This window comes from Poecile atricapillus, chromosome 4 (genome assembly GCF_030490865.1).
Source record: "Poecile atricapillus isolate bPoeAtr1 chromosome 4, bPoeAtr1.hap1, whole genome shotgun sequence".
In the NCBI taxonomy this organism is placed as follows: Eukaryota; Metazoa; Chordata; class Aves; order Passeriformes; family Paridae; genus Poecile; species Poecile atricapillus.
The window spans coordinates 33,773,450-33,799,174 of NC_081252.1; the positions used below are offsets into that span (position 1 = coordinate 33,773,450).

Sequence of the window (25,725 nt, forward strand, 5' to 3'; positions counted from 1 at the left end):
TCTCTTGGATAAATATAGCTCATGGTTTAATCAAGGCTGAACTCCAGGTAGGTGAGGAGTGAATCATCCGAGAACAAAAACTGAGTGCTGATAAAACAAATTAGGAGTAATGTGTGCCTAGAGGTAAGAGAGGAAATAAATTTTGCCAGTCATTACAAAGAGAGGGTGAAAGAGAGATGAAGGAGAAGCCTTAGTTTTCACACAGTACATTCTTACCCTAGACCCAGACTTTTGTGTGTTGGCACGTTTAAAAGGACTAATAGCATTACTGCTCTTATGCCAATCAGATCACCCAGGTGGGAATTCCCCTACTTATATTGTCAAGGTTGAGAGGCGAAGAGGAAACAAAACAGCAGCGTGAGAGGAAGCTGGGCAAAGAATGATCAGCAAGAGAGAGACGAAACACAGCATAGGCTAACTGGCATGCAAGCACTGAAGCTGCAGGTGGCATCTCTGGGAATCTTTTTGGCGCAGACGTGAGTTTTCAGGTAGGCAAATGTTGGAGATGCAGGGAAAGACAGTGGAGCTGCAATGCCAGAGCAAAAAGCAAATAGGGGGCCCTGAGAAGAGGCAACCTAATCGTTGCCATCAGTCCTCCTCTGCATGGGGGATTTGGGGTGCTCAAGGCTGCTGAGCAGGAGTGTGGGGTGGGGAGGGATTTCTGGCTGCCAGCAGAGGTAGAGCAGGAAGGTGCAATCACAGGCATCTGGCAGGGATGCATGGCAGGCAAGCAGCAAAGGAAAGTTCTCCTGGAGAGCTGTGACATGCTGATGGGACTAATGTCCTCTGAGAAATGAGAGAGAGGAAAACTGCAAATGAAAAAGAGACAAATAGGCTCAGACTGTGCCATTTCTGCTCAGTTTCCTCGTGGGAGGGTGCCTTGCATGTACTTTATCCTATTTGAATGTCATCTCACCTGGGTGTTGATGCCGACTGCCATGGGAAGGCTGGGAGTGAAGGTGGGGTGCCTTGGTTTCAGGAATTTGACCAGGAAAGAGCTCACTGAACAACGGCCCTGGGACATCAGCTACATCCTCACCTAACTCTGACCTGCTGCACATCCTCTGTGTCAGAAACAAGCCATGTTGTGGCTTGGCCGTGTGGATGTGTGGCTGTGCATACATGCTGTTAGAGCAGTGCTGGAGGTGAGAACTAGGACATGGGCAGCCCACACACTGCCGGGTACAGAGCAGCGGCTTTCCCCAGTCTGCTTGTGGTTTGACCTTTTCACCAAAGAGTGGCTCTCCCTCTGCAGGCTCCACAGCACTGCTCAGATTTACCAGCCCACATTTGGGTTGGTGCTCCCCAAGCTAGAATCAATTTGCACACTACTGGCATGCTTTATTTTAGCCCTTACATTAACCTTCCCCATTTGTGAGCATTTATAGAACCTCATTCTGTTGTCAGTCATGGTTTTGTTTGATAATATGTGCATATTTCCTCAAATACTTCTACTCATGTGGGCCAGGGAAAATAATCTTGAGCATGTCTGATGGCTTGGACCCTTTTTCCATAACTCTGAAACAGTTTGCATGTCTGGTTCATCACAGCACCTTATGGTATACGGAACTCTGTGCAAGTTTATGTATTTTTAGTTTCATTTCAGTTTAATTTCTGTACTGTGGCTTTTTAGTTCCCAGTACAACAGCGAGAAGTGCTTTCTTGATAAGGCAAAGATATCATGGACTGGGGCAATATTTCTGAGTGGGTGTGGAGAGGCCTGAAATGACCTTGTAAGGGTCTCAAGCAGGATCATTAGACAGGAAGGGGAAGAGAATGGCTGAAAGTGAGTGAGGGTGGAAATGGGATTCCTCTGAGTGTTCAGATTTCAGATGAGCAAAAAACCTGGAAAGTAAGCATTCTGAATCACCAAATGCAGTTCAGTCCTGCAGTTCCTGAATGATTTCAGGCTGGTAAGGTGGAGAACCATTAGGAATTTCCTGTGCAACACCTGCTCAGTTCCCTTGTGTGCTGCCAATTTTCCACCTATAAATAACCTGCCTATAGACAGCTTTTGATTGATCACGTTGCCTGTTTGTTTCATCTTCTAAAAGTAAGTATTTTTGATGACAACTTTAAAAATACCACCTAAATCTGTTGCTAGTGAAACTAGCAAGAAACTAGATTTACTCCTTTAGCCTATAGCACTGCATTATCCAGTTACTCTTGGGAGACTAAAAAGCCCTGCAAAAGAGCCTTATCTGGACAGCAGATGAGTCAAACTACAGACAACAATTTTTTGTTTGGGATTCATGTGGACAAATATCTGAGTATCTAAACTGTGATACTCCATTTTAAGGCAATAGGATAATTTCTCTTGGAATCATCACATCTTACACTGAGCGCCCAAGACACACGATATTAATTGTTCCTAGAAGATGTTCTTTCTCTCCATTGGCTTTGGAGGACATGGTGGATAACCAGTTCAGCTGTGGGAATCTACAGACAGGGAAGGGAACCTTATCTTTCAAGATGCAAGGTCTACATCAGAGACAGACAGAGATAAAAGGAAAGTAACACAAGGGGTCAAAATGTTTGTAGTACTGCAGGTGGGAAGAGATGGAATGACTGAAAAAATTATCCATAATTTTTTCTCCCCTCCCCATATGCCCAAACCATCTCAGTCAATTCTTCCCCTTTTGGATAATCTTAAGCAGTTATGACTAAAAATAATGCAACTGGAAGTGTGGGACTTTTCTGTATCAACTTGTATACCTGGGTCAACCTTTGTAAAACAAATCAGAATATGGATTCAGAGTAGAGTAGATCTTCTGCATGGAGTCTCAGGGAGAAAGCAGTTCTCAAGAAGCCAGTCTAGCCTGATTTACCTGATAGAGAGCCCACAATGATTTTGTGAACTCATTGTTCGACCCCTTTGGGCATTGTTCACTCTTTCCACCCTTAGCAAGATACCTACTGAGCTACTTGGGTTTTGTGGCACGTTGGGGAAAACTACATTTTAAAAAAGCTCTTTGATCCTTGTCAAGAAATGTTATATTTCAATATACAGTAAAGGTTTTAAAGGGAAAAGACCTCTCTTAGGCTTCAAAAATTGTTCTTCCAGCTCCTCAGAAGGATAGAGGAACTGAAGATATACTACTGGAAGTAAAGACAAGCTGGATATTGCAGGAAGCTCTGTAACCCTGTTCACAGGACATTTACAGTCGGAGTAGGAAAGGCAGATAAAATGAAGAATGGACTGAAACAAATGCATTCATTTTTGCCCTATTTTCAGAATAGAGATTAGACATATGCTTGAAGTAAGTATTACACTTGAATGTTACTATTTAGTGTGAGGTGCTGACTCTTCTTGATGTAACCAGGACTTGAAACACGTGGAGGAGACTCCCTGTGGTAAAAAATGAATATGCAAAATAATATTCAGATTCAGAAGAAGGAGACCTGAGGTGAGATTGAAGTATGAAGGCTCCTTACTAAACAGGAGGATCAGAGTAATAACTAATCTGTTTCAACTCTGAACTGTGTTAAAACAAAATATTTTAACAGTGCCTTCAACAAGACAGAACAGTAAAAATAATATTTTAGATTTATTCAAAATGTACCTTCTTCAAAACAAGATATGCATCTTATATTTGCTCTGACTGTATTTCATATTTTAGGCAATATAATGACTACGCCCACCTGGCAAGCGTTGGCCATCTACATGGTCTTAGCTGCAAACCTCACCGAACAGCAAGCACTGAAGCAGGCTTGTCCTTCATGCGATGCCAGTCAGCTTTGCAACTGCTCCTCCATGGGCTTGGCCTTCATTCCCCCTGGGCTCACGGCCAAAATCACAGTGTTAAACCTGGCCCACAACAGGATAAAGCGCATCCAGTCCCAGGACCTGCAGCAGGCTGTGAACCTGAGAGCCCTGCTGCTGCAGTCCAATGAAATTAGCTCCATAGATGAGGACTCCTTTCAGTCCCTGGCAAAACTGGAGCTCTTGGACTTATCAAATAACAGCTTGGCTCACTTGTCCCCTGTGTGGTTTGGGCACCTTTTTTCACTCCAGCACCTCTACCTTCAAGGCAATTCCTACAGAGACCTGGGGCAGAGCTCCCCCTTTTCTAGCCTGAGGAACCTGAGCTCTCTCCACCTGGGCAGCCCGCAGCTCTCCGTGATAAGGCAAGGGAACTTTGAGGGCATTGAGTTTCTGCACAGGTTGTGGATTGATGGCAGCAATCTCAGTCAGTATGAGGAGGGAAGTTTGAAATCAATTAAGGAGATAAATCACATGATCATAGGCATAAGAAATATTACTGTATTCTCAGAAATTGTTAGGGACCTTCTGCACTCTGTCACTTGGCTGGAAGTGAGAAGAATAGCGTTTGGTATCACTGCAGAAGTGCAAGCATTGAGAGTCATGTCTTCATCTTTTGTAAAGAAGCTTTCTTTTAGACAGATCTTACTAACAGATGCTACCGTGCCTGAGATTGCCAGCATTTTAGAAGACATGCCAAAATTAGCGGAGCTGGAGCTGGTAGACTGTAGACTCTTGGGAACCGGACAGTGGAAAATGCAAATCCAAGCAAAGCAATCACAGACACTTAAAGTTATCACAATAGAGAAATTATCTATAGAACAATTTTACTTGTTTACAGATCTTCAGCCGGTGGAAGGTCTACTATCTCTTTTTACGAGAATCACGGTTCGGGAAACCAAGGTTTTTTTGGTACCATGCAGAATTTCCCAACATCTTCTGTCATTAGAATATCTTGACCTTAGTGCAAATTTGCTTGGAGACCAGAGTTTAGAACATTCAGCCTGTCAGGGTGGTTGGCCATCCCTACAAACTCTAAATTTAAGTCAAAATTCACTGAGTAACTTAGAAATCACAAGTAAAAGTTTGTCTCATCTAGGAAACCTAAGTGTTTTAGACATTAGCCAAAATAATTTTGGTGAGATTCCAGATGTGTGTAAATGGCCAGAAAATCTGAAATATTTAAATCTGTCCAGCACTCAAATTCCTAAAGTAACAAGCTGCATTCCTGAAACGCTGGAAGTTTTGGATGTTAGTGGAAACAACCTGAAGGAGTTTGGACTGCAGCTCCCGCTTCTGAAAGAGCTGTACCTCACAAGAAATCAGCTGAAGGCCCTGCCGGGTGCTGCACCCATTCCAAATTTAGTGGCCTTGTCCGTCAGAAGAAACAAGCTGAACAGTTTCTCCAAGGAGGAGTTTGAGTCGTTCAGGAGAATGGAGCTGCTGGATGCCAGTGACAACAACTTCATCTGCTCCTGTGAGTTCCTCTCCTTCGTCCAGCACGAAGCTGGGATAGGCCAGGTGCTGGTGGGGTGGCCGGACAAGTACGTGTGTGACTCTCCGCTGGCGGTGAGAGGGGCGCAGGTTGGCGCCGTGCACCTGTCCCTGATGGAGTGCCACAGGTCCCTGGTGGTGTCGTTGATCTGCGTGCTGGTGTTCCTGGTCATCCTGCTGCTGGTGGCCGTCGGCTACAAGTACCACGTGGTCTGGTACCTGCGGATGACGTGGGCGTGGCTGCAAGCCAAGCGGAAGCCCAAGCGCGCCCCGCCAAAGGACGTCTGCTACGACGCTTTTGTCTCCTACAGCGAGAATGACTCCGACTGGGTGGAGAACACCATGGTGCGGGAGCTGGAGCAGGCCTGCCCTCCCTTCCGGCTCTGCCTGCACAAGCGGGACTTTGTGCCTGGGAAGTGGATTGTGGACAACATCATCGACTCCATTGAGAAGAGCCACAAAACGCTCTTTGTGCTGTCCGAGCACTTTGTGCAGAGCGAGTGGTGCAAATACGAGCTGGACTTCTCGCATTTCCGCCTCTTTGATGAGAACAACGACGCGGCGATTCTTGTCCTCCTGGAGCCCATCCAGAGCAAAGCGATTCCCAAGAGATTCTGCAAGCTGCGGAAGATCATGAACACAAAGACTTACCTGGAGTGGCCTCTCGAAGAGGACCAGCAGCAGATGTTTTGGTTTAATTTGAAAATTGCTCTAAGATCATAGACAGGGAAATTAAGGAATAAAAATGTAGTGAATCTACTCTGGATTTGTTTCAGTTGCCTGATTGTCTCATTACTTATATTCATCTCACGTACAGAGAGCTGGGCTATTGCAAATTCTAACAGTTGCTATGAGATAATTACTTTTTGTAGCCATTGTTCTGAATAGTTGTACAGGTTTGGGCTGGAATACAGTTAATTTTTCTTCAGAGCTCCTTCTGTGTTGCTGTGGTTTGTATTTGTGGCCAAAAGAGTGTCTTTAGGGGCTCTTTAGTTATTGCTCAACTGTGCTTGCATAGCATCAAGGTTTGTATTATAATTTGGGAGGGGACACATCTAGGACAGCTGATCCCAGCTGACCTAAAGGATGTCCTACACATAATGTCATGGGCCATGACAACATAATCAGCACTAAAAGTTGTGTGAAAGAAAGAGAGGATGTTTGGAGTTAACATATTTGCCTTCCCAGGTAAAAGTTCTGTGTCATGGAGTCCTGCTTTCATGGCAAAGGCTAAACATTTTCCTGTTGATGGAAATTAATTCCTTCTGGTTTGCTTGTGAGCAGTTTTTACTTTACCTGTTGAAGCGCCTTAATGTGAACTCCCAAGTTTTCTCGCTTTTATCCTTCAGATTTTCTCCCTGGTTTCACTGAGGGGAGAGAGAGAGAGTGGATTTGTGGTGCTGAGCTGCCTTCTGAGGTTAAACAGCAATAGTTATCTGCACATGTTAATCAGCAAAATGAGCAAAAGCTGTGTCATTTAAATATTTAATGATGAAAAGTTGAATAGATATACAGCTATGTAGTGTATATGTCCTCATCTTTGCAAAGGTTTCAGGACAGAACCTGCCTAGACAAGGGTTTTTCTGTGTTCTTTATATAAACGACTTCTCATCAAATGCTATAAAAGTCAGTTTATGTAGTAAAGAATTTTGTCCTAGCACTCCTAGTCAGTGGATCTAAGGACTGATTCTCTGTATTTCATTGTCACAGAAAGTTTAATTCCCAGATCTCCTGAAAATCATGGCTGCAAGTCTTAATGTAGAAATATGCTTTCTCTGTTGTAGCTTTTAGGTTCTATAATTTCCTTTATGAAAGACATCTATGGAGGATGATTTATGTCTAATTTCATTGTACTGAATGTGGCAATAGATGCTTCAGAGTAGGGTTCAAATACCGTTCTGACTAGCACAAGTGGAGTTTAAGCTGCTCTCAGCTACAGTGTGGGAAACACAAATATACTGTCCTTGAATCCAACACTATATTTGTCCCCTTGTTTAGCAGCCTTAACATAGTCATGAAAAGAGTGTTTCCTACCTTTTACTCTCTCTGTAAATGTAGTCCACAAAACCAGAGTGGGTGGAGAACATTCCACATAGAACATTGTGTTTGCTGTCAGGTGGGGTCGTGTTTTCCTGAGAAGGTTACTGGGACAAGGGTCCTAATTGGTGGAAAAATGGAATAAATGGAAGACTGTCGCCAGATTCATCCTTCAGAGCTGATGTAAAAAGAAAGGGATGTCTTTGTGATATTCTCCTTGCAGCCACGTAAAATTTTGGGTGAACTCTAATTGGTTGTTTCTGGTAGGCCAGAAGGACCATGAACTTCTGGGTCAGTTCAGGACTTAGGCACAGCCATTTCCAGGCACATTCTGAAGTAGGTGTTAAAAACTTTCAGATGGAATCACCTACAACATTTGGCTGTACCTGTGATGAGGCCATGTCCAAATTAGTGTTTTTATTACTGTTTTGATCTTGGGCATCTAATGTAGTACAAAAACCCTGTTCAAACACCTCACTGTAACTGAGTTGATTGCATTGGAAGTTTCCTCTCACAGCTGGTTACTTGTTGTGTTACTGCTTTTAGCCACTCCACTGCACAGCCAAAATGTCAGTGAGAGCAAACTATCCCTGCTCTTTGCTAGTCATTGAGAGAGCTGAGGATATACCTGCTTCCACAGATGTATACCCACAAGCAGGCAACTTGGACAGCACATTGAAAATTAACAGTTTATTTATATGCATTTTTGCATTTATAAATGCAGGCATAACACATAATAAGAATTATTAACTTTGTTACTTTATCTAAGCTAAAAAAGCCACCTTCTTTCTATTTATTCAAGATTTGCTCTTTCTTTCATTTACTTTGCTTTTTTCTTAAGCATATCATTTTCCATTTTTAGCATCTAGACCTTATTTTCACCTATAGATGGCTTCGTACAATATCTGCTTTATTCTTATATATATATAATATATAAAAACATTATTATATTATATTATATTATATTATATTATATTATATTATATTATATTATATTATATTATATTATATTATATTATATTATATTATATTATATTATATTATATTATATTATATTATATTATATTATATTATATTATATTAATTATATGTTAAGTAAGTGTATCTCTGATTTCTAATAACAATGTAGAGATTCTTAAAATACTGATCATGTTTAATCTGAATTCAGAAGCTACTTCTGCTATGTATTTTTTCATTCTAGGAAATCTATTTTTTTTCTAGCATGAGCTTCCCATTAAAACCATCAATTTATTTTAATTCTTACTTTGAGAAAATATAATATGTTTTCATAGCCAGCTGCATAGCCTTACTGTACTGTAAAAAGAGGCAAAAGTGTTTCTAGCATACCACAATTCCACCCATTGCTACTTTTTCTAGTCTTGTAAAATTAAGTACAGAATATGCATATTATTGTAGGGAGGTAAATGTCCAGCACTCTGAATTCTCACCAATAATCTGCATCCTATTCTAGAACCAGTCAGTAAGTAATGCCTTGAAGGATGCCTGTAACAACTGACTGCCAAACCACCAGATAGCAGAGACAGTCCAGAAGTTGTCATAAAATATTTGGGTGTTCCCATGCAATCTGTTTATAAGGAAACTGGAGAGAATATCTGCAACAATAGGTAAATCTTGATATTTTTCTTAGTCAGAATAAAAGATACAGTATTGGGTTAAATTTTTAAAATAACTTTTTTTTTTAGTGCTTATAATTTACTTTCTTAATGCCCTTAATTTACTGTCTTTCTTTCTTTTTTTTTTTTTTTTTCTTCTTTTTTTTAAAATTTTTTTAGAGGTAAGGTTAAAATTAAATATCCTATGGTTAAAATAGGCTCCAACAAAATAAGCCAAACCTTGCTTGCAAAACTCAAGCAGTTTTCTACAGATACAGCAGCAGATCTTAAACTATTTTTTTACTTGCTAAAGGAAAAATCTTGTTTCTTATCTACTAAAAGGGAAAAGATAACTTCTTCTGGAAGTGCATTACATAATTTTTTAAAAAAATTTTGTTAAAGAACAAAATGCACTGTATGATCTTTCTAAAATTGTGATTTATAATGTTCCTCTCATTATAAAAATTAATTCTGGATGTTTTGAAATCAAGAAGGAAAATATATACGTACTTTTCCTAGCTTGCTCAGGGTCTTAGATAAGGTAAAGGCAAACAGAACTATCATCTTCCCTAAATATAATTTTTCCTTAATAATAACAGGTTTTCCATTCATTTAATGTGGCCATCTCATCCCTCTGCTGCAGATCAAAACAAGAATTAGTAAGCAATCAGGCTATGGTTTAGAAAACCCAGATGAAAAGCACACTTGTTACAGTGCTTACATCTGCAAACCTGGCCAAACCATCAGCAGATAATTTTAAAAACTGAGTGTGGACACTGCCTGGTTTTATAACCAAGCAGTTTCAAATCACTTAATATATTTGGACTATTTGGAGTTACTGTAAAGCTGAATCCAAGGTTCTGAACATCCAGACTGATATTAATATTTTCCAGCTCACAGGGAGCCAGGATACTTTTATGAAGTGCAGAAGTGGGTGATTAGTAACATTGTTCCAGCACATATTCAATACTTTTGAGTTTCTGAAATGCAAGATGTGGAGTTGTTTGGTATCCCTGGGTCACTGGCTCTTCTGTCAAGCTCTAGGGTACAGGACATTGGTTGAGAAGGGTTCCACATCTTCCTTGAAACTACCTGGCAAACAGCCCCAGGTACAGCTGGAGGAAATCCTCTGCAATACACAGGAGTGGAGCCTGAATTAGCAGACCTGGCTGATGGGTCAGCATGCCTGGTCTAATGTCCTGCCAGGCACACCCACAAAGGCTGCGCACCAAATACCTGCATGGTGGATTTTAACCTTGACCTATAGGATTATAGCCACTCTTGCATCAGTTTGTCAGCCAGAAATCTGCATGGCCTAAGCCAGTGTTACAGAACTGAAAAATAGTTTGTGTTCCTATTTTTACCTCTGCACAATGTTGTTTCTGAATGTGGTTTTGGTTCCTTCTTTTTCTTGGTATTTATTGTCATCATTATTTTTTAATACAGCATAAAAGAGGAGAAAACAACGGTTTCATAATTACATGGAAAGGATGTCCATGATTACAGGACAGCTGTTAGGTATTTTCAGTGATCCCTTCTTTTTTTATATCCATGAGGATTTTCTTTACACAGACTGCACAGATGTCATTGGACAAATTCCTTGTTGGTATGCCACTGATGTTGTAAAACTGTCAAGATCAAATTTACAGGAAATAAAGAAGCCAAATATTTGCTTAGTGTCAAGGATGCATAAACACATTTCAGCTGCCATCAGAGATAAGGACAGCATGAAAATGGCTACAGTTGTTTAGGTTTACTAGTGCCAGGATTCACAGTTACCAAAGAATAATTAAAATCTTATTGCTGATGCAAGAATTTTAGCAACCATCTGCTTGATGTTAAGTAACTGGATGTAAGGTGATTATGTCAGCATAATTCCCTTATTTGAAAGGGGCAGATAGGAGCTATAAAAAGGAAAGGACAAGAAGAGTCTTTCACAGACTTTGGGGAAGGAAGAAACTTGCCTTCCTATGGCCATTAGGAAAATTGTGTCATTTCTTGCACATAGAGATCTGCCCGTTGGAAACCCCAAATCCTCAAAGACCTGGCATATGTCAGTGGCTACGGCATTGAGTGCTCTCCTAATCATAAGACTGATGAGGGAATTCAACCATTTGACTGTGGGAAGAGAACAGCTCAAGAAAAAGAGAAGTTAGTTTACTGCAGGAGTATCCAGTAGACCTTATTCTCATGAACCCAGGGGCAAAAGAGACTCAAGAGCTCACTTCTGGTCCTTGCCAGTGGTATTGGGGGTGGAAGCCATGTAGGCAGGACAAAATTCCACAAAGTCTCTTCCCATCACTCCCATAGTACAATACATAAAAAAGTAGTGTCATGGCAAAATCCACAGAGTCATCAGACTTTCTGTCATAAGACCAGGAAAGATTACTTGTGTCAGTCTATTCTTCACCAAACACCAGAACTTCTTAATGCACCTAGGAATTTTACCTGGGTAGAATTTTCTTTATGTTTGTCCAGAATTTCTGCATCCCACTCAGAGCTACTGTGCTGGACCCAGCTTGAGCTGCTGTCTGACCAGAAATTCCAGGGATTCCTCAAGTAGATCAACCTCATAATACATCTGATGTAAGTCCAACACTTCTTGAAGGGGTTGCAGATATTGCAGCCCCTGTTCCTTTAATCATCTGTTCCTTTAAATCTGAGAACTATTGCCCGTACATTGTGCAGTTGATTAATCTACAAGTACATAGCTCTGATGGAAAATTCTTGGCAGAAACTTAGCAATCTTGTGTTATCAATACTGTTCAGTTTTATTCTGTTGAAGTGTTTTCTTTAACTTTAGCTAAATTCCCCCACCAGTGTATTTTTAAGACACAGGTACAAAATTTGTCAGTTCTTATTTAAAGGCTTTTACTTTGTGTCCTGTAGCAGCAGAAGTGACAAGTCCTTTTTAATGTTGAGAAGCTCCAGTTTCATGATATTTTGTAGCCAGGTTTCAGTCTCCCAAGACCTGTTACACATAATACAGTCTCAGAGAGTTGACAGGGGACATTAACATTTTTGCAGACTATTGGGCTGTGATGTTTGGGAGTAGGGGATTAAATACCACTTGCTGCATTTTAGCAAAGATTTTGCTCTGAGGAATTTATATGCAGTGGATTCTTTCACCTACAGAAATGTAAAATTTCTTTGACTGGCATGTTACACCTTATTGAGATTTGGCTGATTTTGTTGCTTCTGCAAAACAATGAAATGAATGAAATTGTTCTGTATAGTAAAACTAACTAAAGTCTCTTTCTAAAAGAAAATGTCAGCTTGACCTACCTGCAGCAAAGCTGAGTAGCTGTGGCTCTAAAAGTAGTTCATAACTTACTCTCAGCATTGCTGGCTGTCAAGCATATTCATACTTAAAGTGTTAGGGTGCTTGCTGCTGTGAAACAAAATGAAAATTAGCCCACAGTTTGAAGGAAGCAGTAGCTCACTGGAGTAAAAATCTTTGGCAATAGTCAAAAATAGAGAAGATTGGCAAGCAACATTTAAGTGTGGTAGAGTAGGAAATCATGATCATCAGAAAGAATCCCAGTGTAGTTTTGATATGAATGTACTTATTTGTTTTCATCCATTATGTCAAGACTTTTGATGTCTCATCACCTTTGGGTGCATAAATGGAGGACTGAAGACTAACTCAGAGATTAGGGGATTAAATAATTGAACACAGCGGCTGTACAAAGTTGAAGGGTTTTCCCCTGCTCTCTTCACACCACAAACAAAAGTTGTAAATAGATTTAATATCAAACTTCAGGTCAGATATGCAATAAAAAAACCCTCAAGGAGCAGGAGGACCTACATCTCCACAACGCAAAAGGAGTTTCATATGCAGAAGTGGCTGGTGAGGACAGCAGCCTAGAGCAATTTCTCTGCATACAAAGCAAAATCTGTCAAATAGAAAATAATAACTGTTGCTAATCCAAAGTAACTTTACTTGAAGTTACTTACCTAAAGAATTAATTAAATCCAAACACAATAAACATTAACCCTCAATCCCAATTGCATTTCTGGATTGTGAGGAGCAATTTGTACACTAACATAGAAATAGAAAAAAAAAAGACTGCTCAAGACCTTTAGTATTTTGTGGAGTGACACAGAATGATGCATGTGTAGCTTCCACTGAAGTATTTATATAAATTCAACAAGTTTTACACTTCTGTATTTTGCTCTTACTTAAAGGTGAATAAAAATGTATGATACAGGAGAAAGTACAGGAATGAAACCACATCAAACCCAGTTTTTTTGCTTCAGTCTTCGCAAAAAATGGTAATTGTGAACAGATTGCTAACATAATTAAAGCTAACATTTGGAATTGTGAAGTTTGGAATTGTGAAGGAGGGAAACAAAGGACAGAACAGGACTAGAAGAGGTAGAACATAGCTGAGGTATGCTAGATATAGCCAAGTCACTATACCATCTATGAAATTTATCTAAAAAAAACCCCAAAATCTAAAAAACAACAAAAATGGGACATCCTGTGATGTTCTTCCCAAGAGAGGTTGCTCTGAAAGTGATGTAATAGTAATAACTGTGAGCATTCCTCACATGGACAGGGTTTTTCACCAGCAAAGGTTGATGGTGAAATAAAGAGAAACAACACACATAAGCAGCAGTGGGACTGTTGGCAAAATTGAGACAGTCATTTCAAAGTAATGACATCCCACGTTTCCGTTGTGTGTGCTCACACAATGTTTGATTAACACACTGTCAAACTCTAAAAATTAGCCATAAAATGTTACTTGTACAGTATCTGACCCAGGAGTGCCTTTGACTCTAGAATGTTAGTCTGCCTTGCACCTTGTAAATAATCAGTAAATCCAATGTAGTAATTGGTTATAATAATGAGATACAACTCATCAGACCCCCCCTCTTATCATATGCTTAGAATCTAAATTGTCTATTGATAGATTTATTTTTACTGGAAGAAACATTAAAGTTTGTTTTAGAACTCAAATTAGTTATGCTGACCACAAGGTTAAAGCTTTGGGAGCAAGTTTTCTGGAATCAGTGGAGGCACTTTGCCCTTGAAGCCTTAGAGCTGCTCTTAGGAACTTTCAGATAGGCACGTTTGGCTACACTGCTCTGGGGGGTGCTTGGGTACATAACCACACTCATGCAGGCTTTTCCTAAAACCTCTTTCTTCAGCACAAAGTGCCGTGTCTTAAAGTTTTAAATGCTTTTCCTAAATGAGATTTCATCAAACTCAGTACATATATTAGCTTGAGCTGCCCACGGTGATGAAATATTCTATTTCTTTTCCAATAAGCACATATATGTCCTTTTCCAATCAGCTCATATTTGATACCCACTGAAGAGTTAAAAGCCCTGTAATGTCAGTTTTCTCTGTAGTCATGTTAATAAACCATGGATTTGGGATTGTGCAAACCTGATAATGGCAAGGATAAAGCAAGGCTGACTTTAGGATGTGTTTGTAGAATTAACTCCTGGATCCTTACAGAAATGTTGCTAAAAATAAAATCCCCCAAAACTGAGTGGAGACAGATTTAAATTTTATGTTTCATTTGGTGCAGGGGGATTCTTTAAAAGTAAACAAAAAGTACAATTCACCTAGAGTAAAAGGATATTTCTGTGGAAGATGAATCTCTTGCCTTAATCCAAAGAGTAGAATTCTAAAGGAATGTGTGCTACACATTTCTTCAGAAACTTGAAACAGTTTTGCCACAGACTTCAGCTGTAGGAGGACTCAGTTCTTCTTCCCTTAAACCCTTAAAAATAATTTCCTCAAGCCCCAGATAGCATGGAACCCTTGAACAAATTGGTATTTTACAATTCAAGTTTAAATAAATTAAGAGATAGAAACACCTGTAGGAGATAACAACCCAGCATCACTAGAGCACATCAGTGTTAGGCCTTTCTCCACCCTGAGAGCTCAGTCTGCTGCCTGTGACCATAGAAGTGACAGAGCTCCTTCCATGCCCTTCTGACATGCTACAGGTGTGTGGCCTCTACCCATCCCTGACTGCAGATCCTGAGGTTTCCCAGCCTTCACCAGAGGCTGCCAAAGCTTTCCTGTTGCCTGCCTGCCTGGCTGCTGTCCAACATGAGCCCTCTCCGCTGTGCTTATGAACTGTGGGTTGCTTGTTTTTGTTTTCCAGTAAAGTTAAGTTTGAATTTAAGTGGTAAAGCCAAAACTGCTTGAGTACACATATTCAGTAAATTGGCTACTTTCTAATACAAAATTGCAATGGAATTTTGTTATCATGTTAGCTGGACAATTAAATGCTAATTAATTAAAAAATGGTAGCACAACCTTCTCTTGGGTGATGGCAGTTATCAGATCAATTGATATATATTACTTTCAGTAATTGCTTCAATTTTCTTTATTGATTTTTATGTCTTCCAAATTGTTAATTTTAATACTATTAGCCTCTACATGAAATGCATGAGTATTTCGTCATGAAAATGAGAACAAAGATAGGAATCAAGTCATATAGATGCAAACCCCGGTATTGATTTATTATTAATACTGGAAGGTCACCATCTGGACATTACCATAAAGTAATACATCTGCATTGCTGCTAAATAGGAGCTTTAACATCTGGATCATATTATTCCAAATTTTCCTCATCCACTCATCATAGCAAGAGGAATTTCCTGACAAATTAGATTGCTGCCCAAAGGTAAAATGTTTTTCTCATTACCATACTTTAAACGAGCTCTAAAAGACCTAGAAGTGAAGTCAGCATCAGCGTCATAGACAACTTTCCCATTTTCTAATTATGCAGATTAAATAGGTCCTACAAGCACCAACTGAAAAACATCCATCCTCTCCTTCCCTCACAATGCTCTCCTCCACTCTGAAGAAGGAAGAATGACTATCACAGGAAATTCAACATAAGAGCATTATCCCACTATCCTTTCCATCTTATAGCATAAGGTAAAAACTGTATACATTAAAAAAGTAACTGTGTAATAATTAGATTTAATGTAAGAGATTGACCTTACCATAACTTGTTAACTTGTTAAGACAAGCTAACTGGCTCCCAAAAATCTAGTTTTTGATGTAGATAGATTCAAATACCCAAAAACATATACATTGAAGAAAGAATAAATCAGGCTGTTTGGGGTTTTTAAGGTTTAGTTAATACGATTATATTTGACAGCACATTGAAAATTGGCAGGAATGTCTATGTTAAGTAAATCAACCAACCTTATTTTTTCTAGATTTGCCTCATTACTTAGGTAGAGAAATCAATGCTGTCATGACTATGCTGTTTCATTTTTCAACTATATTCCCAAGTAAGTTCTTATTCCGTGACTGCCATATGATACAAGTTATATAACCAGTAAAATGGGTAGCCACCTATGGTACCAGACATAAGGCTTCTGTGTTTGATCTACCTTTCTATCTGAGATGTTTAAAATTAGTATTATGCCAGTAGAGAACAACTTTGTTCCTATATATCATATTTATTTAATTTTCACCAATGGACAGCTTCCAATGGCAAGCAAATTGCATTATAAGAATCAGTGGAGTACCTGATAGTCAGAATTTCCTTTGGGAAAATACCAAGTCAGAATACTAATAAGCTTTTTCCTTCCTCCTCCATTTACTATATTAGATTTCTGCCTTTATGTTGAGAAAAATTGATAGGCTAGGCTAGGACAGGATAGAGTGTTTTTTCAAGGATGGCAATCCTCTAATATTCTTTGTTGCTCCCCCACATCCCAGAGTACATAATACAGTTGCAAGCAGTTGCCTGCACCTCATTAAGTGCAAAACTTGAGAGTAAAATGGAGAAGTGAGTGTTATTTGAACACATATGCAAACCCACTGGAAATCAGGTTTTTACAAGGTGAATTAGCAGAACACAGGCTAAAATACATGTTTGTTTTTCAAAATATGAAATAACAAAATCCTCAGAAGTAGCTGGGAAACAATAACTTTCTCTAATTTTTTTCCTTTTCATGCGGAGGTTAACCCCAAACTGTCAGTTACCACCTGGAGGAAAAAACACAGGTATCAGAATGGCCTACATTTTATTTTAGACTAAGACTTAATAGAAAAAAAAAAAAGTCTAATTCCAATTCTTCTTTTTTTTTTTTTTTTTTTTTTTTTTTTTTTTTTTTTTTCCCCTTTTCCTACCCCCTTCCTTTGTACTACTTTATATGTGGCCATCTGGTGAAGGGCAATCTCTTCCCACTTGCCCAAAATTATCTACAGCTGAACCTTGGTTGCTTTGCTGCAACTTTTTTTGCTCTGGCCTCTTTGAAATAGGAGCCTTCCCCAGCATGCCTTTTTTTTTTCAGGAGACGTTTTACATTCTCGATAAGCCTGGATAAGGCTCTTTTGGAAGGTACAGGCTGTTGCTGTTTCTCTTGCATCTAGTAAGTAGTTGCTGCTTTTTATTTTTGGTTCTTTTTGAGAAAGCTAATGAATGCCCTTTCCACTTAGGGCTGATTTTATGCTCCCTTTGACCTTCATTTCCTTTTTCTTTCAAAAAGAAACCAAGCTTTTCTTTTTTCACATGTTTGTAAAGCACTTTGAAGGGAAGGGTGGGAGTCAATCATTGCAATCCTTTGCTTTATTTCTATTAAATAGAAGTAAAGGAGTGTGCAATTCTCTCTGGGCTCTTACTATATCTGTGAGTAGCATGACTATCCAGAGTAGGGATGTGTGTATGTGCAAAGACCCACCATAATCTCAGACTCAGACAGAAAGTTTTGCCAGCTGATGCTGTCTACCAAGCCATGATATGCAATAGAGGGCTGGCTACTTGCTTCATTTGGGATCTTGGAACAGAAAATGGAAAAGAAAGCAGCTTTTGATCAGATAAAAGGAGCCCTAGGTTTACCCCTCCCAGTGAAAATAGCGTGTTCTACCTCTTCATCTGATTAGTTTTCTGTTTTTGCTCCTAAGGATGCAAACGTTGTTATGGGCAGAGGAAAGTGTTTGGTGTCTTCTCTTACAGTATTAGACACTGCTGTGTAACCTGTAAGTGAACCATACAGGCATAAACCAAGCAGGCAAAGGCTGGGTGGTAAGTAAAAAAACAGTCTGCAAGCAAGCAGAAGCAGAGGGATGTTTTTAATGAGTATGTGGTTGTTTTTCAAATTTTGACTTATTTCAATGTTTCTCACCAAATCAAACTAAAACTATATGCACATGAATGCAAGAATAATAATTGCCACCTACAAGAACAGCAATGCAGAAGCCTAGACCTGCCTGTACTTAGGGGAGCAGTAGATGTTTTTTTTTTTTCTGTTTGTTTTCATCTCAAATGGACAATTTCCTGTATGCATTAACCAAGCTGTTTAAATCCTAAATATGACCATCATTACATTTTCTGCTTCTGAATGAGAAGGCTTCTTATCTGATACAAAAATGTATGCTAGTTATTTTTCATTTATCTCATTAATCATCCAACTTTGTTTCTTACTGTTTGTCCTATTTGCTAGTCTTTGAAATATAGGGATCAGATTTTGGCAGTTACTTCATGGGTAGAAATTTTTAACTTTAGCATTACTTTATGACATGCTTTTAAAGAAAGTAAGCTCATGCAATGAGTGTGTTAGAAAACTATACAAAAGTATCTGGATATGAAACATTAGGGCAGCCATTACCTAAAACACAAACTTGGAAGTTTTTTTGGTGACTCTTAAATTATCTAACTTGGAATAAATGCAATAAATCCTCCACTGGCAGAGACTCATGGTGACCAGTGTTCATTATCATAAAGTAACTTCATACACAGATATATGGTAGATGTGAGAAGACCTTACTCTCCCAGCTAAACAGGCCATAAAGCAGAAGTGAGAAAACTCGGTGCAAAGTGAACTTCAGTTTCTGGTGATGTTGTTTTTACTGAAAGAGGTTCTGCTTCAGTTCTCTTTTACTGGAGAAGGAGCCTTTGATGCTATCATGCAGCTATGCACTGGAAATTGAGGCCCCAACATGTTTCTGGTTCAGATTTTTTGTTTATTGTTAAATGCAATACAAAAGCCATCACAAAATCTTATTAAAGTGTTGTATGGTTATAGTCATTTGGGACCCTCCCTAAACTAAATTAAACATATTTAAAAATGTATTTTTTCCTGTATCTCTCATGTCACCTTGTTGGTGCGACTGGCTCCTGTAAAGAAATGTCTGGGAATGAAACTTCATTTGCTGAAGACTGAGTTACACAAGTGATAGAGCTGTAAGAATTGTAGGGTATAGGCAGTTTTTTTGACAGTGGTTGATTCTCTGTAGTACACATACTTTACTTAACTTTAAATACAACTGAGGAGGATAATGCCAAGGCAACACTGAGTGCATGCTTTTTAGAACTCCCCCAGGCTTTCCCAGGCAGACAGGAACCTTTCCAATGTGTGCACTTTGAATTCAAGTGTTCTAACTCTGGTTCAATACCAGCTTTGTGCAAAATCTTTTCAATGGAAAACATACATGGATGACATGAGTGACCTTAGTCACTTCGGTGTTGTGCTCTCTATTCTAATTGTCTGTTAAAATCAGTAAGGCAAACATTCATAGAAAAAAACGTCTTAAAAAGCTGAGATGCTAACATGAACATAGAATGATTAAATCATACAGCAGACTGGTCCAGCAGAGAATTAAAGGGAACATAATGATAAAGTAGTATTGTATATGATTATACTATGAGCTCTCAGGAATTGTATGCACTCAGGGTTAGGAGCTTGTGTTTGTAAAGGTGGAGAGTTAGTGACATGAGGCTAAAATCCTGAATGAGCTGCACCATATGTGACTTTATTTGACCTGTGTATATGATGCTGTGACAAACACTTCCTCACTTTCCTAAGTCTGTACAAGCCAGCCTGTTTCACAGTCTCTGCATTACAATTTTATGTCACAGTGGAAATCCCCTAATAGTTAGACTGTCATAGATCAGGATAGTTCTAGATCTTATACTGAAATGATTTCTGCAAATTGGATCAAGGTTTCATGCTTTAGAGTTTTGGAGACCTGTCACATCATGGGGTATGATGCTTCAGAATCTGAGGGGCAATTGTCAAGAGATAAAATACTGATCATGTAAGTTACTGATATCACAGTTCAGGAAGATCAGTTAGCAAAAACTGGATTTCAATCTAGAGATGGCTTAGGACACTTAGCAGCTAATGAAAATGGAAAAACAAAGAAGCTACTTGTGCTCATACAATTCTGCCTGTGCCCATCAGCTGTGTAATTCCCATTATTTATTTAACATTCCCTTAAAACTCACAAATTACTTTCTAAGGACTAGTCCTTTTTGAGATGCCTTATCTTTTTTTTTTTTTTAAAAAAACCCCAAACTATTGAATAGGGAAGTCAGGTGTGGAAAACATATTACTCTAGTTTTCTCAGGTTTGCAGATAAGCCAACCTGTGGTAGAGGGAAGGAAGTGAGACAAAGCACCCTGAGCCCCAGTTTCAGCACCTTAACCACAAACCAAGCTTTCTCTCTAATTAGGCATGTGCCTGAGTAACTTAATGAATAGGAGTCTTCAGTTCTTTTGGTAAACCCTCTGTAGCAAAACTTCATCCAGATAAGGATAGTGACTTTTTTCTCCTATGCAGTCCAATATTAGACAGTTTGAAACCTCTGAGTATTTTCTTTAAAAATACTGACAACAGCATCAATGCACATACACAGAAATAAAACACATTTTATGTTTTTCTTCCTATATAAAAGCTGTTCTCCATCTGACTAAAAGCCATGGCTTGCTGCTTTCCACAGAGGTTTGGTTGTCTGGCTAGATGAAACCCCTGAGGATTGTGTCCTGACTCCCACCTGTAAACTGAGAAGGATGTTATCTTAAGCAAGACAGCTCCAAAACAGCTCTTTCTGACAAGCCATTCACATTGTAGGACCAACAGTGGCTTTGTTTCTACTGAACAAGCATAATCTGGGCAACAGCCAACGCTGCAATAACCAAAGTAAATGGAAACTCAGAAGAGGGCTTAAAGGCCTGTTTCTGCTTCCTTCTATATAAAGTGAGAAGTGTAAGGGATATTTCTCTTCCTTCTAGAGTTAATAAAAGTTTCCTTGAGCCCCTAAGGAAAGAAGGGATTGTCTTAGAGCTATAAATCAGGCTCTCTTCATATCTGAGTAAGCTTCTGTGTTAGATCAGAGTCTCATGTTCTTGTAGTTAAGAATCTTGTTCTTCATCTGAGCTTGACTTAAATTAACCTGGATGTTGATTTCCCTCTGACTTGGTGCCTTCTGGGCCTGCATTTCAGGAGTCAGCAGCACCTCCTTGCTTACAGATCTGTGTGTGCATTGACTGCACCTCAGCTACAACTTGAAATCAAGCGGAAGAGACTGACATGCACTGTCTCCATTTCTGGAAGGGAGCTGCAACATTCTGTGTGATGCCTGCCTTGGACTGAGCTGCAGATCCAGACCTTGTGTCATGGTGGCCGATGGGCAGCAGCTTCTTTGTTCAGGCACAGGCAGTGTTAATCCACCTGGGATCCAGATTTGAGCAAGCAACCAGGCAGAAGCCAGAAACCATTCTTTGTTGCTATTAGTTACTATCTCATGTTAGCCAAAGTTTGCATCCAATTGAAACTTTTGACTCTGCAGAAATCTGGATATGGGTTTTAAGCACATGGCTCATTTCTTGACGTTACACTTGCAAGGACAAGAAGTATTACATTTATTGCATTTTAAGGAAAACATTGTACTACAGCAGCAATCTCCATAATGAGCACTGTAAAGCCGCTCCTTATTTTGTTTTTCTGAGGAACTGATTAAACAGACATAATAGAAATTCCAGTACAATTTTTCAAGAAAAGAAAATTCCTTATTAAATACACTTCATTGAACAAAATGTTAAATGTTTCTGGTATTGCCATAAATAAGGATACAATTTGATTATCAAAATATTTGCAAGCAATATTTAAGTTAACTTACTTCGATGTTTCCTCTGCTGACAATAAAGCACTTTCCTGAAATGCACTCAAAACTAATACTATAGCTTCACATTGAACTGCAGCCTGATGTGGGTTTTCTTCCCTTCACCCTCACCACCCTCTTTGTCCTGTGAGTTGCTGGATATTTTGCTAAGTTCCCTCTTCCCCTCTTGCATGGGAAGGGCTTAGGAACTCTTTGGGAATAGTGGTCATGCAATTCCTTCAGAATGACTGACCAACTGGGATAATGGGATATTCTAGAGACCTACAGTTATAGCATGACTTCCACCAAAAGGGACCTTAGCAGTTATCTGGACTAGCACAAAACAGAGTAAGAACATCAGGTTGCTCAGGGCTAAGTCCACCTGAATTATTAAAATCTTCATGGATGGGTATTTCACTGCCTCTCCAGGCCTCCTGGCAGCAAATTCTATTACTTCAATACATGGGGGCAAAATCACTGCAATAAAATTAGCAAGCAGAGGTTTAAATGGAGTGTTTTCTAGGCTTAATCAAAAATGTTTGGGTCTGATCTTTCAGATGCTTGAATCCAGCAACTGTACTGGTACACTATAAATCCTGTGGTATAGCTCACACAGAAAGAGGCTGAAAAGTTGACTCTGAGTATCAATGAAATCTAAAGACAGTACTTCTGCTTCCAAACTGAGTTAGAGAAGGTCATTATCATCATGGCCTTTGGTTCTACTTTTTCCTCCCAAAACTTCCAATTCTGTAAATGTCTTCAAATTTTCCCTAGAAATTATAAAACTGAAGGGGAAATTTTTTTCTTATTTTTGCTAATATTTATTGTTGGGTTGTTTTTGTTTTTTCTTTTGTTTTGTTTTTGTTTTTTCAGTTGCAATGTCCATATGTGGTGGTGGATATTATGGTAATAAGAATTGAAGTGTGCCCCTTTTAGCTGTTTTTTTGCCATATACACCTTAGTCCTCTGGGTGATGTGCCCTTGAGTTTTGCTCCTGAGTACTGAGGGATATGCTACAGTTTCACCATCTGCCTTAAAGAACTGCAGGGCACATTCTACTCATCTAAGGGAGAAGAAGGGAATCTGAGTCACCACTCACCTGGGGAGAGATGTACACTCTTAGAAGGATTTAAGTATCAAAAGATACAACTTCACCTAACAGGAACTTCAAAGCCATCCAGATGTCCCACTGTCATTCTGTTTTCTCAGCTCTTTTTGCTGTTTCTGTCAGAAAAAGTGTAAGGTAAGAAGCTCCTGATCTCATGTCTTTTGAAGGTCATGAGGATCAAATTGAGGGAACAAGGGTAAAGAAAACGTTCACTAAACTTCTGCAGAGTCAAGAAAAGGTGTTGACAAGTCAGCAAATATGATAAAACAGACTTGCTTTTGGAGTTCAAATGTATGGTAATGTATCTTTACAAAAATACTGGATTACACATCCGCAAACTCTAATCTCATTAGAGCTGAATTAAATTACAACAATTACATTATATAGCTCCAAGTAGAGACTTGTTTCAATTCACACTGCATAATTTATTTGTTTACCAGCTAGCAAGTGATAAAAGACTTACAAATTCTGAAAACGCATTCATGTCTTGCTAATTAAATCTGATGTCTATTGTCACTGTGCAATAAAACTGGAAATTGCTTGGGATAGTTTAGATCCCACTTTACTGAGCATTGCACACCAAAATTTGACTCTGTAGCAAGCTAGGGACCAGCTGAGAGTTAGCTTAACCCAGTTAACTGGGTCTTAATAAAATTAGTTGTATTTCAAAGACAGCAGATCATTTGCTAGTATTTAATGGCATTGTATACTCCTTTCCAGCTTATTAAAATGAGGAAGTTATAGAAAATGCTGACTTTTTTTGTTGTTTATGTAGTTTGTGGTTTTGTTGTTGTGTTTTTTTAACCCTACACATTTTGATAATGATATCTTTTCTTCATATATCAGCCTATTTGTGACAGAATTTAGATGTGACAGTGAATATTTTATTTGATCTCCAAGAAAAAATTGGATCCTGGTTGCAGCAGGGATCTGTTACATCAGCATGCAATGGATGATCAGTGAATGTATGACCATGTGCATGACTTGCCCTCACCAGTGTCCACTCAGTAGTGCCAAACTGACCTGGAAAAAAAGTATTTGCTGTAAATGCTAGACTCTCCTGTAAACAGTGTCTGTCAGCAGCAGACTCAGATAAAGACTACGATACCATTTGTGCAGTCAGAGCCTCTCTTCTGGTGGCTGAATAAAAAGTACTCGCTAATGAGGTGTGAATTAATGTTACCCAAAAATTGTGCCTGGTTTTTTTTATGCTACTACAGTTGTAATGAAGAATGATAGTGATTAATAGAGTTATTATGCACAGAGCACAGAGACCTGCCATCTCACCGTTGCCAGCTGCTGTAAAATTCTGTGAAAGCTGTATTAGGTCAGGAAATAATTGAAAGTCTCTTGATGGGTCCATTCTGCAAGAGCAAAGGAAAAGTTCATAGAGGCAAAGGAGGGCCTGAGAGTCTTGGTCCCCAGGAATGAGCTGGTAAGAGAGTGGGCAGTCCTGTTGGGCTGGCTAGGAAGGATGGGTGATGCCGAGCCAGTGGGCTGAGAGCAGGAGCACCCCTTTAGAAGCAGGAGCACTGGGTTTTTGTTTAGAGGAGCAGGCTTGTCTCTGCCTCTTCTTGCAGATGCCTGGGGTGCATCTGGCCTCCCCCAGGACCTGTGCTCCCTCCCAGCCTGTGGGACACTAGGGCTGAACATGGGGCTTCTCATCACACAGTCAGCACCACCTCTTAGCCATGCACCTGCATATGCACACAGCCTGCACACACATTTCTCCTTTATTTCTACAGTGTTTTAAGAAAGAGGAGTAGGCAGCCAAAATGGGACTGGGTAATAGAGGAATGTTTCTACATAAAGCAACAGCACCCAAGTTCAGTCTGTGCGTGCTGTACCTTGTAGCACTTACCAAACAAGAGAGTCTGAGCACTTGGCAGAAATCTAATCAAAAGCAAGGAACAGTGTAAGATAGCCTAAGCCAAATTTAAATTGTGTGCAATTAACATCAGGGGCTCTGTTTTTCCATCCCAACCTCTTGATGACCAGGCATCCCTGTAAGTTGTAATCTTTAACACACCAATCAACAGAACACAACAAACACTTTAAATTTTATTCTTTGAGCTTTTCTCTGAAGAATGCTCTTCTGGATTTGTCTCTTTTCATAAACCTGATATAATTCAAAGGCTTGCTTTAGCCTTACAAGACAACAACTTTTTCTGACTGGCTGGATTCTGGGGCTCCTAGGAAGTGAAAAATAATGGATTGTTTTTTTCTTCTTGGAACTTTTGTGGCAATGTCAGAGTTGCTGAAGCTCTGGGCCGGGTCTGTCAAATAACTTTGTCAAATTCTCAGTGTGATTACTACAAAACAATACTGTACCAGAAAAGAAAACTCATTAGGAAAATAATAGTAATTAGTTTATTTTTTATCTCATGATACATACAATTTACCAAAAAATTAAAATAACATAAAAATATTCACTGGATACATTTATGGTCAAAGAATAAAGCAATAGAGATAAGGCAAGATGGAGATCAGCTGGTTTCACTATAAGCTCAAATTGCTGAAATTTTTTTCCCTCTACAGGCAATAAAATTTTGTTTTTCTTACTACCTTATAAAACGCAAAAATGGGACCTCTTTTTGCAAAAGCTGAAAGGCTATTCTTTTAGTTGTCATTTTCACTGATTAAAATTAAAAGTGCAAATTTCTATGCACTGAAACATGCAGAAAAACACACTGCTCTATACGTTGTCTATTTTATGTCCAGTTTCTGGATACTGTCAGATTAAAGAAGAACACTTATAGCTTGTGAATGTGTTCTTAAAAATCAGAAAAACACACCAGACAATAAATACTAAATTAATCTGCCAAAAAGCAGGACATTAAAA

The 25,725-nt window shown here is 39.1% G+C and overlaps 1 protein-coding gene across 3 annotated transcripts in view; it reads left to right on the forward strand.

Moving 5' to 3' along the window:
• The first annotated feature begins 73 nt into the window (after positions 1-73).
• Positions 74-25,725, forward strand: part of LOC131578790 (toll-like receptor 2 type-2) — a 40,784-nt gene continuing 15,132 nt past the window's right edge. The window contains exons 1-3 of one of the 3 annotated variants that reach the window (XM_058837960.1): positions 75-488; positions 3,065-3,260; positions 3,621-6,102. In XM_058837960.1, the coding sequence (XP_058693943.1) occupies positions 3,629-5,980 (2,352 nt within the window). In that variant the 5' untranslated portion in view covers positions 75-488; positions 3,065-3,260; positions 3,621-3,628 and the 3' untranslated portion in view covers positions 5,981-6,102. Of the gene's footprint in view, positions 489-3,064; positions 3,261-3,620; positions 6,103-25,725 lie in introns of those variants that run through there. The other 2 variants (XM_058837961.1, XR_009277567.1) reach the window with 2 other exon arrangements.